Raw genomic sequence first — 14,254 nt, forward strand, 5'->3', positions numbered from 1 at the left:
AAACTGAGTACCGTCACTTAATAAGGAAGCTTTTGTTAGGACCAAATTTTGACGTATTCCCATCCTTTTCTAACTTTATCTTATTGGGCCCTGTCCCTAAGGTCCAAGGGGGCAGACTCACAATGACAGAGGGCCACATCATAACGGCAATAAGCTCAACAGTCCTTTGAACCAGACGAGCTAAAATTGTGAACAGTGACAATAATATGCATCAGATTAAGTTCAGCAGTCCTTTGAAGCAGGCGAGCTTAAATTGCGAACAATGACAATGATATGCATTAGATTAAGTTATCTTTTTAAAAAATACCTCCGCAATGGCATGTATTGGAATTGAAAATCTCATTCATATTCATTCAATATTCTTCTTGAGAACTTGTGTTGGATACAAATTGTGTATATTGCTTACATAGCATCATTTTCCCCATTAACAGTTTTTAGCAATTTTTCACCTTAAATAGTTAGACATGTAGACACTGAAGGATCATTTTGACTTACAGTTTAAGACACGTTATCTTGCGATTTCTGTTAGGTTGAATATGCTTCCTCTTGTGATATCCATACATGTTATCATCGTAATAAGGTTCATTTCAAGATAAAATATTTGTCCCAATTTATGGTAGCAAAAAGCTTGTATGCTTGCTCAGAAATGAAACAATGACTTTGAAGGAAAATTGCCATCAGAACGACGATACACTTCTGATATTCCTTACAAGAAAATCTTGTCGGTGTAGCACTCTCCTTTGCTCATTAAATACCATTACTTATTTTAACATTATGATACATTTAATCTTAATGAAATGTTTATGTCCTCTACATATAGTATATCATAAGTCGATCAAAATAGGATGAATTCAAAATTTCATAGAAATTTTATTTAGCACATTTAAGTGCCACATATAATACATTTTGTATTTTTATTTAGCACATTGAAGTGCCACATATAATACATTTTGTAATATACAATGTACATGTCATAATTATTACTATTTTACATTTACAACAGGATATCATATTTATTCTCAAACAATCCCCCTCACTTGATGCATAATTTCATCTCTGTAAACCACATTTTGGTTAATTGAAGATTCTGTGAAATTTAAGAAATGGCTTATTTGGGAACAGGAACTTATTTATGAATAAATATGGTAGATATAAATTCGACCAGTACTAATAAGATAAACATAAGTAGCATATATTATCGTTTTCTGTTCTTGAGTCTTTTCATGTGTTTGTATGGTCCTGCTCCTTTCCGCTTGGCTTCCTGTATCTCAACATACTTTCTCTTGTTGTACCTGACAAGAAAAAGCAAACGATTCAGTATTCAACAAAATAAACAATGGAATATTTAGCCAAACTTTTTATAACTAATTTCAAACACATTATTACATGCTTCAGATCAACTTTGATGTCATTCATATTGTTGAAATGACAGTGTAAATAATCATTATTCATTGTTTATCTGTTCGCTTGGATTATTTTAACACTTTATACTGTATAAGCCATATGCAAAGTTAATTGAGAGACAGTCAGATAGAATTATATTCTTACGTTCTGAATTCTGCATCCGCTAATAATTCATCCACCATGGTGGACTTTCTCTGTTTCTTTGGAATCCTCGAATGGTAGAAATCTACCGGACTCTCGATAACTTTTCCAAACTGTAATTAGAATAAATCAAAACCATGTATATACTACAATTCATCAATAGAGAAGTTAAAACTAACACAAATTTCTGAACACTTAAGCACATTTCATAAATGCATACAGTTAATTTCATCACAATAAAAGTCAAATGATGGCCATGTAAATAAAGCCAACTTTTACCATTGAAAAATTTTGAGACTGTAGACAGGAACTGCTAGACAGAAAGGCAGTAAATGGCAATATCAACTACATTCAGGATCACGTTTCACCATGTCAATTCTTGTATTATTGAATAAACTCATCTTTGATGATTGATCATGATGTTGACTTTTTTGTGATAATTTTTGAAATTAGATTTTTATAAACATTAATTTATTTGAAATGGAATACTAAAACATGTTTTTGTCTTATTTTGTTGAGAAAATTTATGTAACAGATATGCAAATTGTGATGGAAATGTCTTGACAATGTTATTTTTCAATATGTCAGTAAAATATATCTCTTTATATACATGTATATCACAACAAAATAAAATCCTAAGGGGAAATTCTCCAATAACCAACGTCCCACAGAGTTCAAAAAGATGCTTTGTTTCATCACTTGGTTCCAGGAGGATCCATAGTAGATACAGAGGCCTCTTAAGCAATCCAGGTAAATAACAAAATAAAAAGAAGAGTGCCAACTCCTGAATCCAGGTATCTAAATGTTGTATTGAAAAGGAATGCTGGTTGCCGACATGTTTCGGCCTACTAGGTAGGCTGTCCTCAGGGTACAGCTTACATAGTACTACAGTGTTACATGATGTACAGGTAGTGGTAAGTGGAGACAATACAACAATTCATTCATAAGACTTTGAAGAAAATAATATTTGATCTTAGTCACATAAACAAATAATCATTTATTAAGAGACAATGTAAACACAAGTGTATATCTAACCTGAAAGAACTTTGGGAGAGCTTTAATATCATTATTCTTGTAAAATCTTTTTGGGTCAAGAGCTCGTCTCATCTGTAGAACAGTCAGATCATTCTTTGTCTCCTCTGTCATCTCCGGTGCCTTCATGTCGAACCAACCTTTTCCTTTAGTCATCTGTTTATCTTTCTGTGAAAGAAGTTCATCAAGAATTAAAGAGAATAAAATAACTATATAGTGTCACTGATTAAAATTATGGTGTCACTGATCAAAATTAGAAATAAGATTTATCACATTACATAAAATCATTTCAATCAGATTTATCACATTACACATGTACAAAAAATCATTTGAACTAGATGTAACAGAGCACAGGATTTATTTAAATTCAAATCACTGCCTACGCTAGGGATTGAACCCGTGACCTTTGGCTTACTAGTCTTACACTCACCGATCGAGCTGAAGAGAAGATCTCTCTAGCCGAGCAGTATATTATGGCTATCATTTACCAGGGTTACATATAGATTTATCTTATAAAAACATAAAACTATTTTAATTGATCTTGTACATATATGGAAAACTTGAATCTAGGACTTCAAAAATGTGACACCTTTTCTTAATTGTCTACTAAAATTAAAACAATTATTGGAGTTGACAAGTTGAAGAACACCTGTTTTCTACAATAAAGTTGCTGATTAATAGGAAATCCTACCTTCCTTTGTTTCTTGAGCTTTTGTAAACTTTCCTGATACGGTGGTAATGCATATTTCTTTTCTATATCTGGCTGCAGAACACTTTTTTTCATTATCTAAAAAGAAATAACACTTTTTTATACATTGTAAAAGGGAATGAATGGTCCATTGAATAGCCATAACAGAAACAACATTACAAAACATTTACACAGACAAGTATACATGTTTCAGAACAATATAGTTCTCGTTCATACTGACATTTACCAAGTACTCTTTTTTGTTTATTTTTTTTAAAGATTTTTTTTTTTGCCTTTTCCCAGTTTCTCATATCTCCACCTTTTAGTAATCTGTCTTTAACAACAACCCACAAAAAGAACTTGCATACTTCCATCCAGGCCAACAAGAGTGATTAATATAAGTTGAAATAAAACTTGTTTTGTAGTTGTAAAATAAATAAATTTAACATATAAATTTGTTTATAACACAGCACAAAAAGAACTAATGGATTCCAAAATGGCAGTGATCTATTGTAAATTGTATATGTCTTTGATGCAATTTCTGGTCAGATACTCACTTCACTGTCTTTGTCTGATCCTTTTATTAAATTCTGAATGGTGGATTCCTTTGTCTGCTTTACTGTTGAATGTGTTGGTTTCTTTAAATAGGTATCATGTAGATTCACATTACTCTGTATTTTCGATGATAATGTAACCCTGAAATAAGATGGAAACGTTATAAACAACCACCGATAAAGAATATTTGAAATATGTACAGTATTATTGAATATATTCCTTGAGGATTATTTCATTTCTTCATTTTTATACCTCAAAAATAAAACTATTGAAGAAATTATTATTTAGTTATCCTTATCATTTTGCTGCAATATTGGCCGCAGAATCAATCAATATATCATTTTTACGCTAATTATATGGGTTTGTAAATATAATGTATTTTCTGATGAGGTACATGATAAATACGATTAGATTCTCCATAAACAATGTTTATCATTTTTGAAGTGTTCCAGAAACAAACAAACAACAAGAGATCCCAGAGGGATCTTGGCACCCACCATTGAATGATCTTTAAAGGTTCCATGTCAGATTGATCTTTTCTCTACTTTTTCCTTCCTCTAAGTCTTAATTACTAATCTGTGTAAATTCAGAAACAGCCCTCTAGTACTTTTCAAACAAGGGTAACCTATATATAAAATTTAAGATTTGGCGATAATGGCTGTCTGTTGTTTTCGGATTGGTCCCAAAATGCAACACCAGGGACCAAGGGGAACCTACATATGAAATTTCAGGAAGATCCCTTCAGTACCTTCTGTAAAATAGCGATAACAAACTTCAATTGTCAAAATACAAGATGGCTGCCTGTCGGGCAGGTTGTTTTCTGACTGGTCTCAAAATCTTATATGCATAACTAGGCACAGAGGGCAACCTACAAATGAAATTTCAGAAAGATCCCTTCATCAATTTCTGAGAAATAGCGATAACAAACTTCAATTGTCAAAATCCAAGATGGCTGCCTGTCGGCCATGTTGTTTTCCGCCGATAGGTCTCAAAATGCAATATGCATAACTAGGCACCAAGGGGAACCTACATATGAAATTTGAGAAAGATCCCTTCAGTACTTTCTCAGAAATAGCAATAACAATCTTCAATTGTCAAAATCCAAGATGGCTGCCTGTCGGCCATGTTGTTTTCCGATTGGTCTCAAAATGCAATATGCATAACTAGGCACCAAGGGGAATCTACATATGAAATTTGAGAAAGATCCCTTCAGTACTTTCTCAGAAATAGCGATAACAAACTTCAATTATCAAAATCCAAGATGGCTGCCTGTCGGCCATGTTGTCTTCCGATTGGTCTCAACATGCAATATGCATAACTAAGTACCAAGGGGAGCCTACATATGAAATCTGAGAAAGATCCCTTCAGTACTTTCTCAGAAATAGCGATAACAAACTTCAATTATCAAAATCCAAGATGGCTGCCTGTCGGCCATGTTGTTTTCCGATTGGTCTTAAAATGCAATATGCATAACAAGACACCAAGTGGAACCTACATATGAAATTTGAGAAAGATCCCTTCAGTACTTTCTGAAAAATAGCGATAACAAACTTCAACTATCAAAATCCAAGATGGCTGCTTGTCAGCCATGTTGTTTTCCGATTGGTCTCAAAATGCAATATGCATAACTAGGCACCAAGGGGAGCCTACATATGAAATTTCAGAAAGATCCCTTCAGTACTTTCTCAGAAATAGCGATAACAAACTTCAATTATCAAAATCCAAGATGGCTGCCTGTCGGCCATGTTGTTTTCTGATTGGTCTCAAAATGCAATATGCATAACTAAGCACCAAGTGGAACCTACATATGAAATTTGAGAAAGATCCCTTCAGTACTTTCTGAAAAATAGCGATAACAAACTTCAATTATCAAAATCCAAGATGGCTGCCTGTCGGCCATGTTGTCTTTGGATTGGTCTCAAAATGCAATATGCATAACTAAGTACCAAGGGGAGCCTACATATGAAATCTGAGAAAGATCCCTTCAGTACTTTCTCAGAAATAGCGATAACAAACTTCAATTATCAAAATCCAAGATGGCTGCCTGTCGGCCATGTTGTTTTCTGATTGGTCTTAAAATGCAATATGCATAACTAGACACCAAGTGGAACCTACATATGAAATTTGAGAAAGATCCCTTCAGTACTTTCTGAAAAATAGCGATAACAAACTTCAACTATCAAAATCCAAGATGGCTGCTTGTCAGCCATGTTGTTTTCCGATTGGTCTCAAAATGCAATATGCATAACTAAGCACCAAGGGGAGCCTACATATGAAATTTGAGAAAGATCCCTTCAGTACTTTCTCAGAAATAGCGATAACAAACTTCAATTATCAAAATCCAAGATGGATGCCTGTCTGCCATGTTGTTGTCCGATTGGTCTCAAAATGTAATATGCATAACTAGGCACCAAGGGGAACCCACATATGAAATTTGAGAAAGATCCCTTCAGTACTTTCGGAGGATTAGCGATAACAAGAATTGTTTACGGACGGACGGACGGAGGGACGACGGACCACGGACGCAGGGCGATTTGAATAAAAACAACATAAGCAGCTCATATAGGCCTACAGTACGTGTTTGGCGGTTCCACCAGGAACGAAATATACTAACCATACTTCAAATGATAACTTAGCATAGTCGGTCCACCTAATGAGTGTCCTGTGGGGAATGAGTGTCCTGTGGGAGTTTTTTCACGCCCCGCAATTCGTTTAGTAATATTTTAAAATAATTTTTTCTGTATCATACAGATGAACGTCGAACCCATTACCATGCCAAATTTGACTTGGATTGGACGTGTGCATATTATGCATTTTTTACGACAAAGTTACGGTGCAGCGCACATGCGAGTGTCCTGTGAGGTTTTTTCACGCCCCGCAATTCGTTAAGTGACATTTTCAAATAATTTTTTCTGTATCATACAGATGAACATCTAACCGATTAATTTGCCAAATTTGACTTTGATTGAACGAGTGCATATTATGCTAATGTACCGGCAAAGTTACGATGCATTACACATGTGAGCGTCCTGTGAGGAATGAGTGTCCTGTGAGAGTTTTTTCACGCCCCGCGATTCATTAAAAGACATTTTAAAATCATTTTTTCTCTAGCATACAGATGAACATAGAACATATTAGCATGCAAAATTTGACTATGATTGGACAAGGGCATATAATGCAAATATATGCAAATCTATCGGCGAAGTTACGGTGCACTACACACGTGAGTGTCCTGTGAGGAATGAGTGTCCTGTGAGAGATTTTACACGCCCCGCAATTCGTTAAGTGATATTTTTAAATATTTTTTTCTGTTTCATACAGATGAACATCTAACCCATAACCATGCCAAATTTGACTTCGATTGGACATGTGCTTATGATGCATTTTTTACGACAAAGTTACGTGCTGATCGATTTGTTCGCACGCCCCATTACCGATGGTAATACACATGTACCACCCATGGAGTGTCCTGTGGCGCCGTGCCAACCTCGGGTACCTTGACGTGTTAGTGTCTTCAAATCATCCATATGAATCAAACCACTGCAAAGATATTTGTGATTGACAATGGTAACAGGCTCAATGTGCATTTGTATGATACAGAAAAAATAATTCTAAAATATCATTTAATGAGTTGCGGGGCATGCAAAAACAATCACAGGACACTCATTCCTCACAGGACATTTGTATGTTTATGGCACCGTAACTTCGTGTTCGCCGGTACATTTGTATAGTATGCACTCGTTATATCACAGTCAAATTTTACATGTAAATAGGTTAGATATTCATGTAAATAGGTTAGATATTCATCTGTATGATACAGAAAAAATAATTCTAAAATATCATTTAATGAATTGCGGGGCGTGCAAAAACACTCACAGGACACTCATTCCTCACAGGTCACATTCCTCGCAGGACACTCACAGTTTTATGGCACCGTTACTTCGTCTTCGCCGTTACATTTGCATGTTATGCACCCGTCCAATCAAAGTCAAATTTTGCATGTTATTAGGTTTAATATTCATCTGTATGATACAGAAAAAATAATGTTGAAATATCGTTTAATGAATTACGGGGCGTGCGAAAACCTCACAGGACACTCGCATGTGCACTGCACCGTAACTATGTCGTTAAAAATGCATAATATGCACACGTCCAATCAAAGTCAAATTTCGCATGTTAATGGGTTCGATGTTCATCTGTATGATACAGAAAAAAATATTTAAAAATATCACTTAACGAATTGCGGGGCGTGAAAAACTCTCACAGGACACTCATTAGGCACACCCAGCATAGTAACATGGACAACCTAAATGAATTTGTTAAATAGAGATCCAAATACTAAAATAATAATCTGTCGATATTTCAGCCAAGAAATTGCTATAAATATGCTACAAACTTGGATTGAATGTTTATAAAAGCATATTACCGGTTATTGCTAGCTCGGTCCATGCTGGTCCCTTTGCTAGTTTTCTTTACTGAATTGTCAGATTTTGTCTTGGTAACGTTACTTTTGATTTTGTCCAATGCTCTAACAACCAGATCTTCCATTTCGCTATCTGATGATTCTTCGATTTCATTATCTGATGATTCTTCGATTTCACTATCTGATGATTCTTCGGAAGATTCCATTACTAAAACACAAATATCAACAAACTAAATGATATAACACACGTGTTTCTTAACGTTTGATTACTTGGACCAAAGGACGTCGCGCATTTACTTCCCTAATATGAAAATATAGTTCTTGAATCCGATGGATTTCATATCATCTGCAATGATTCTAGACTATACAAATAACGATCAGGTGTAGGTAATGATAATATCACGTGAAACGTTAGTTACCTTTATAAAAATAGTGGATAAATTTAGGTTTTCAGCGGAGTAATATATAAATACGAAAGATCAGGGCGCGACGAATTACCCAAATCTACCCAAATCTACCCAAATCCACCCAAATCTACCCAAATCCACCCAAATCTACCTTAATCTACTATGTAAATCAAACAAAATCATACTTACAGCTGATAATTTGGGAACGTGAACTTGTTAAATCAATTTTTAGTGCATCATTGTCGCGTAAAGCACCATGAATCGATATAATGTACACAAACACTCTAACTTCAGTAGCGGTTATCTCCCCTTATGCATATAATGTCAAGGAACAACAAAGACCTGGTTAATTTAAAGACAATTTATTACGTAGAATATTGATTATATAACAAGCAATTCGTGAAGTCGATGTATAAAAATAGTAGATTTCTACGAAATAATTCTTAGACAAAAGTCTTCTATAATTCTAAGCAAAGCCTACATGTAAATATAAACGTCTGTTGAATGTTAAAAAATGTTAAAATCCAATTGTTACATACACATATAATTTTTTACCAACATTCATAAAATTACTATGTATTTAATCGGTACATTTCAATAATTTTTATGAACAATACAGTCGTATCCAATGTGACATCTCATAAACATCTTGGTGTATACTTGTCCTCTAGTTTTGACTTGGTTGACCACATTGAAACTTTCATACGTTTAGGTACACTGAGGAAACTGAAATATGTTCTTGATAGAAACTCTCTACAGACTCTATATATATCTTTCATTAGAATAAGCTGATATTGTTTTGGATGCACTACCACAATAGCTTATATACGTATAAAAAGTAAATCTCATAATCTATTCCACATATATAAAAACCATGTTAGATACAAATACAATGCATATATATATATATATAAAAAACATACACGCTCTAAAATGTACAAATACAATACTGTCATTGACAGTAGACATATTTCAGTTCTCACTTTAAGCAAAGTGCACCTGACGAGGTGACGAGTCTGAAATTGACTACTTATTTGTATTTACCACTAAAATGAAAAAAATGCAAAATTTATAAGTAATTAAAACATATATAAGTAGACATTATAAAGACAGTTTCTACAAGATATGTATTCAGTGACATTTACATTTAAAATATACGTTTTACGGGACACATATATAAGTAGACATTATAAAGACAGTTTCTACAAGATATGTATTTAGTGACATTTAGAGAAAAAAATATACGTTTTACGGGACACATATAAAGACAGTTTCTACAAGATATGTATTTACGGGACACATATACAAGTAGCCCGAGTTTTCTCTGGCCCTGTTACCATGTCTGGTGTAGGGCCAGAGCGCACTACTATATGAAAACGTGGAATTATCCGACACCGTTTGGTGTCGCTAAGAATTTGGTGGATATACAATAAAATCGGGTGTGACATAACACCTACCTTACATATATGGATAAATGAGATATCTATTTACCCTGGAACACCCATTTAGTCCAATCTAGGTGGTTTATTCCGCCCGTATAGACCCTCGCTTTACGCTAGTCAAAATTTCGTACTGCTGACCCGCCATTTTGTAAGTGACAGTACGACTAACCACCCGAATCGGAACGCAATGGACCGAAAAGACCACGTATCATTTATTGTGTTTTTCGTCTTACATTGTTTAAAATAAGAAAACTAAGCTTATTATTTCCCAAAACCTGTTATATCCAATTTAAAAATTCATTATTTATGAATTATAAGCGGTAAAATATATAAAAATAAATGTTGTATTTTTTTTCTTTTCGCTCCATCGCGCACTGATTAGGGTAATTAGGCCGACCGCGACCTACATGGTTAGCAATATGGCGCCGAGTCAAGTATGAAATTTTGGCTAGTGTACAACGAGGGTCTATACAGACGAAATAAAACACCTAAGTGGGACTAAAGGGGTGTTTTGGGGTAAATAGATATCTCATTTATCCATATATGTAAGGTAGGTGTTATGTCACACCCGATTTTATTGTATTTCACCAAATTCTTAGCGACACCAAACGGTGTCGGATAATTCCACGTTTTCATATAGTAGTGCGCTCTGGCCCTACACCAGACATGGTAACAGGGCCAGAGAAAACTCGGGCTAATATACAAGTAGACAATTTCAGTTATAAAGACAGTTTCTACAAGATATGTATTTAGTGACATTTACATTTAAAATATACGTTTTACGGGACACATATATAAGTAGACAATTTCAGTTATAAAGACAGTTTCTACAAGATATGTATTTAGTGACATTTACATTTAAAATATACGTTTTACGGGACACATATATAAGTAGACAATTTCAGTTATAAAGACAGTTTCTACAAGATATGTATTCAGTGACATTTACATTTAAAATATACAGCGCATTACTCCAGAGAGCATTAGAATGCAATGTCGACACGGCATTCATCCACATCGGAGGAAATGAAATAGCGGCAGATTCATCCCCCAAAGAGATCTTCAACAACATAGCTCAATTAATTGACCAGTTCATCGCGTCTGGCATACGAAATGTATACATTGCAGAAATTCTGACGAGGGAGCCCAGCGCCAAGAAATGTCCAGGCCTCACAAAGATGTCATTTGACCGGCAACGAAAAAGAATAAACCAACTTCTACAGAAGAAATATGGTAACAACTTCGTCACATTAAAAGACATAAAATACCCACAAGATTACCACACGGATAAAGTCCATCTCGCCACCACAGATACTCCAAACACCAATACGCGAATGAAGAAGTACGCATCTAGAATAAGAAGATTACTGGCCAGCTGCTGAAGACACCAAACGGCCCTTTTCAGGGCCATCCAAAACGGTCCTTTTCAGGACCAACACAAATGGCCCTTATTAGGGCCAACAATATTTTTAAAAAAGTGCCAAGCACGCCTCGAATTTACGCAAAATCTAGTGATATTTATTTTTACAACAAAACCTTTAACCAATTATTGAAAATTCCATTTGATTTCCTTTAGAAAAAAAATATATATTTATTTCCGAAAATGAACTATATTATCGCAATTACATCCATATAAATATATTGTATAGGTTCAATAGTATTTAGTAAAGTTTTATAGGTTCCATAGTATTTAGTAAAGTTATATTATTATTATCCTCCAAAATGAAGAGCATGACATAATAACAAAACAATGTTCAAAACACATATATGTTACAGAAAATGCATGGCAATATGATAATACACTTGGTAAACATAAATGGTATGATTATTAGTTTAAGTTTGAAAATGAGCAAAATTATAGATTATTTTGAAGAACTAGATTTGAATATGATGATCATCGTACAGGTCAAGCATATACTTTATATGAGATATTGTATTGAACTGTTCTAGTATATCTGTTTCCAATGAATAAGCCATATAGCCTCCCAGTAAAATGTGAACTAACATATATTCTGACAATTAATGCAAAAATGAAATAAATTAAATATCAGAAATAGATACGATTGCACACATAAACAATTTTTTTCCAATATTCTTGGTTAGGAAACAATTTTTTTCCAATATTCTTGGTTAGGAAACAATTTTTTCAAATATTCTTGGTTAGGAAATGTACCATCATCTAGTGACAGTTTTAAGAATACAAATAATTGATACTTTTTAACATATCTGGTATATAACCATTTTGAACACATTCATTTGTTTCATACAAAAAACATCTTAAAATAAAAATGTTACTGGTTAAATTACTTCTTTTCATTCTACACAACCTACCTAGAAACAATAGTTTTTTTTATATCTATGTATGCTTCAATAGATGTCCATCCAAGTACGGAGGTCAAGATCTATAGGTTCAATAGTATTTAGTAAAGTTCTTAAAAGGGAGGTAACCCCTACTTAATTTTGATTCTTAAACCAATCGACAAAGACCGTACGTAATAATTATTAAAAAATGTCAAAAACATCGTTTTGATACGTTATTGATGTAATATATATTGATTTGTGTGGAATATAATGGTAGATTTGGGTAGATTTGGGTAGATTTGGGTGGATTTGGGTAGATTTGGGTAGATTTGGGTAATTCGTCGTGCCGAAAGATCATGGGACATAACCCAATTAGCACTTCCTGTTTATTTTGGAAATGGCTCGATGGAGACGGAAAATAGACGTCGCTGTCAGATACACTAGAAGGTATATTTGTGCCGAATGAATGGGTCAGTGTTGCAAAACTTTATAAATAACAGTTTTATGGTGATTGAATGACTCAAATATGAAATTAGGAACTGTTACGCCTCCTGTTTTCCTCCTTGTGTATCTGCTTCAAATACTAGTGACAGGAAGTAAGGCCACAACACTGCGATGTGAAACTCTGCTTCTTGGTCAGTACACATGCAGAGAACCTGAAATAGATATAGACACACAAAGTGCAAAGGGATGCAGAGAAAACAGAACGGTCCTTGTTCCGTGTATGCCAGCTGAAGAGATAAATTGTATCGGATTAGATGGACAAGCTATGACTTACAATGGAACAATTGTTGGATTCTTAAAAGAAATTCCTTGCAGATGGACCAATGGCTACTCTTTTGAGACCTCTTTGTTATTATCTATTTTTCTTGGAATGTTTGGGATCGACAGATTCTATCTCGGATATCCTGCTATTGGTTTACTAAAATTTTCAACACTTGGATTTTTCTTCCTTGGACAGCTTGTGGACATTATATTGATTGCTACACAAGTAGTTACTCCATCTGATGGATCAGACTATGTCATTGACTACTATGGGGCTGGTTTAACAAAGATTATCATGGACAAATTCACATTTGTTAAGCCCCCCGATTCTTAAGTTGAATGGAAATTCACAATTTCAACACTGCTCAGTTTAACTCCTAATGCATATCATTATTTTCTGGAAATCCAAAACAAATGATCATCTTAATGAATGATTTTGGCTTGATAGCAAGTCAATAGAAAGTTTGTAATAAATAGTTTCACATATCCATTTTTTGTTCTCATTTATGTGGGGCTGTGATCATACCTCAGAATGCCATCCACCTAGCTAACGTTAGATGAAGATCCAAGATGTGTGGTTCAATACTCCTAACGCCCATTTCTGCTTGTGTTTCTCAGAAAGTTGAGAAAGGGGCTAGTCTGTGTTGTCGTAGTTATGTCCTTGGGCAATATTTGCTCTAGATGGCACGCAACAGGTCTCTCGTATGTTGTTAGTGAGGTAATCACCAGCTACTGCAATTTGCAAGGAGACCCTGTCTCAAAATGACCATGCTTGTTCCTGGGTGATAAACTCAGCAAACATGTATTATAGCTGGCATTAGCTGCTGAATTTCTATAAATATTCTGAATATGCATTTCACCTTATGAAATATCTATACATTGTATAACAAGGAAGTCTTGTAACAAACATCAAAGATGGCCGCCTAACAGCCATTTTTTTCTGATCAAAAATCTCAATTCAAATCGCACTAGGCACCAAGGGAAACCTATATAGCTACACACAAAGATTTGAGGAATATCCCTGGCCCTCCATGGCCAGTACTTTTCCAGAAATAGTGATAAAAAACTTCAATTCTCAAAATCAAAGGCCATTTTG

General features: G+C 34.5%; 2 protein-coding genes across 2 annotated transcripts; one reads left to right on the top strand and one right to left on the bottom strand.

The window, feature by feature from the left end:
* Window positions 1–846: 846 nt before the first annotated feature.
* LOC117322019 (deoxynucleotidyltransferase terminal-interacting protein 2-like) lies at window positions 847–8,537 on the bottom strand. Its single transcript, XM_033876719.1, has 6 exons — window positions 8,247–8,537; window positions 3,823–3,961; window positions 3,269–3,364; window positions 2,581–2,745; window positions 1,549–1,658; window positions 847–1,292 (listed from the first exon to the last, which is right to left on the bottom strand). Exons 1-6 carry the CDS (start codon window positions 8,447–8,449, stop codon window positions 1,196–1,198), a joined length of 810 nt encoding a protein of 269 aa, XP_033732610.1. The 5' UTR covers window positions 8,450–8,537; the 3' UTR covers window positions 847–1,195.
* A 4,209-nt stretch (window positions 8,538–12,746) lies between these two features.
* On the top strand, window positions 12,747–13,644 carry LOC117322020 (TM2 domain-containing protein CG10795-like). The gene has a single exon (XM_033876720.1). The coding sequence runs from the start codon at window positions 12,920–12,922 to the stop codon at window positions 13,490–13,492; it is 573 nt and encodes a 190-aa protein (XP_033732611.1). The 5' UTR covers window positions 12,747–12,919; the 3' UTR covers window positions 13,493–13,644.
* The last annotated feature ends 610 nt before the right edge of the window (window positions 13,645–14,254 follow it).

The sequence above is a fragment of the Pecten maximus genome, chromosome 2 (assembly GCF_902652985.1).
Source record: "Pecten maximus chromosome 2, xPecMax1.1, whole genome shotgun sequence".
Lineage (NCBI taxonomy): Eukaryota > Metazoa > Mollusca > Bivalvia > Pectinida > Pectinidae > Pecten > Pecten maximus.

What these genes read in the sequence shown, in the direction of transcription:
- LOC117322019 (XM_033876719.1), bottom strand. Translation starts at nt 8,449, where the DNA reads ATGGAATCTTCCGAAGAATCATCAGATAGTGAAATCGAAGAATCATCA. An exon ending in CTCTCCCAAAGTTCTTTCAG is followed by an intron (nt 1,659 to 2,580) that starts GTTAGATATACA and finishes TTCTAATTACAG; the next exon opens with TTTGGAAAAGTTATCGAGAG. An exon ending in GCGGATGCAGAATTCAGAAC is followed by an intron (nt 1,293 to 1,548) that starts GTAAGAATATAA and finishes TTTTCTTGTCAG; the next exon opens with GTACAACAAGAGAAAGTATG.
- LOC117322020 (XM_033876720.1), top strand. Translation starts at nt 12,920, where the DNA reads ATGAAATTAGGAACTGTTACGCCTCCTGTTTTCCTCCTTGTGTATCTG.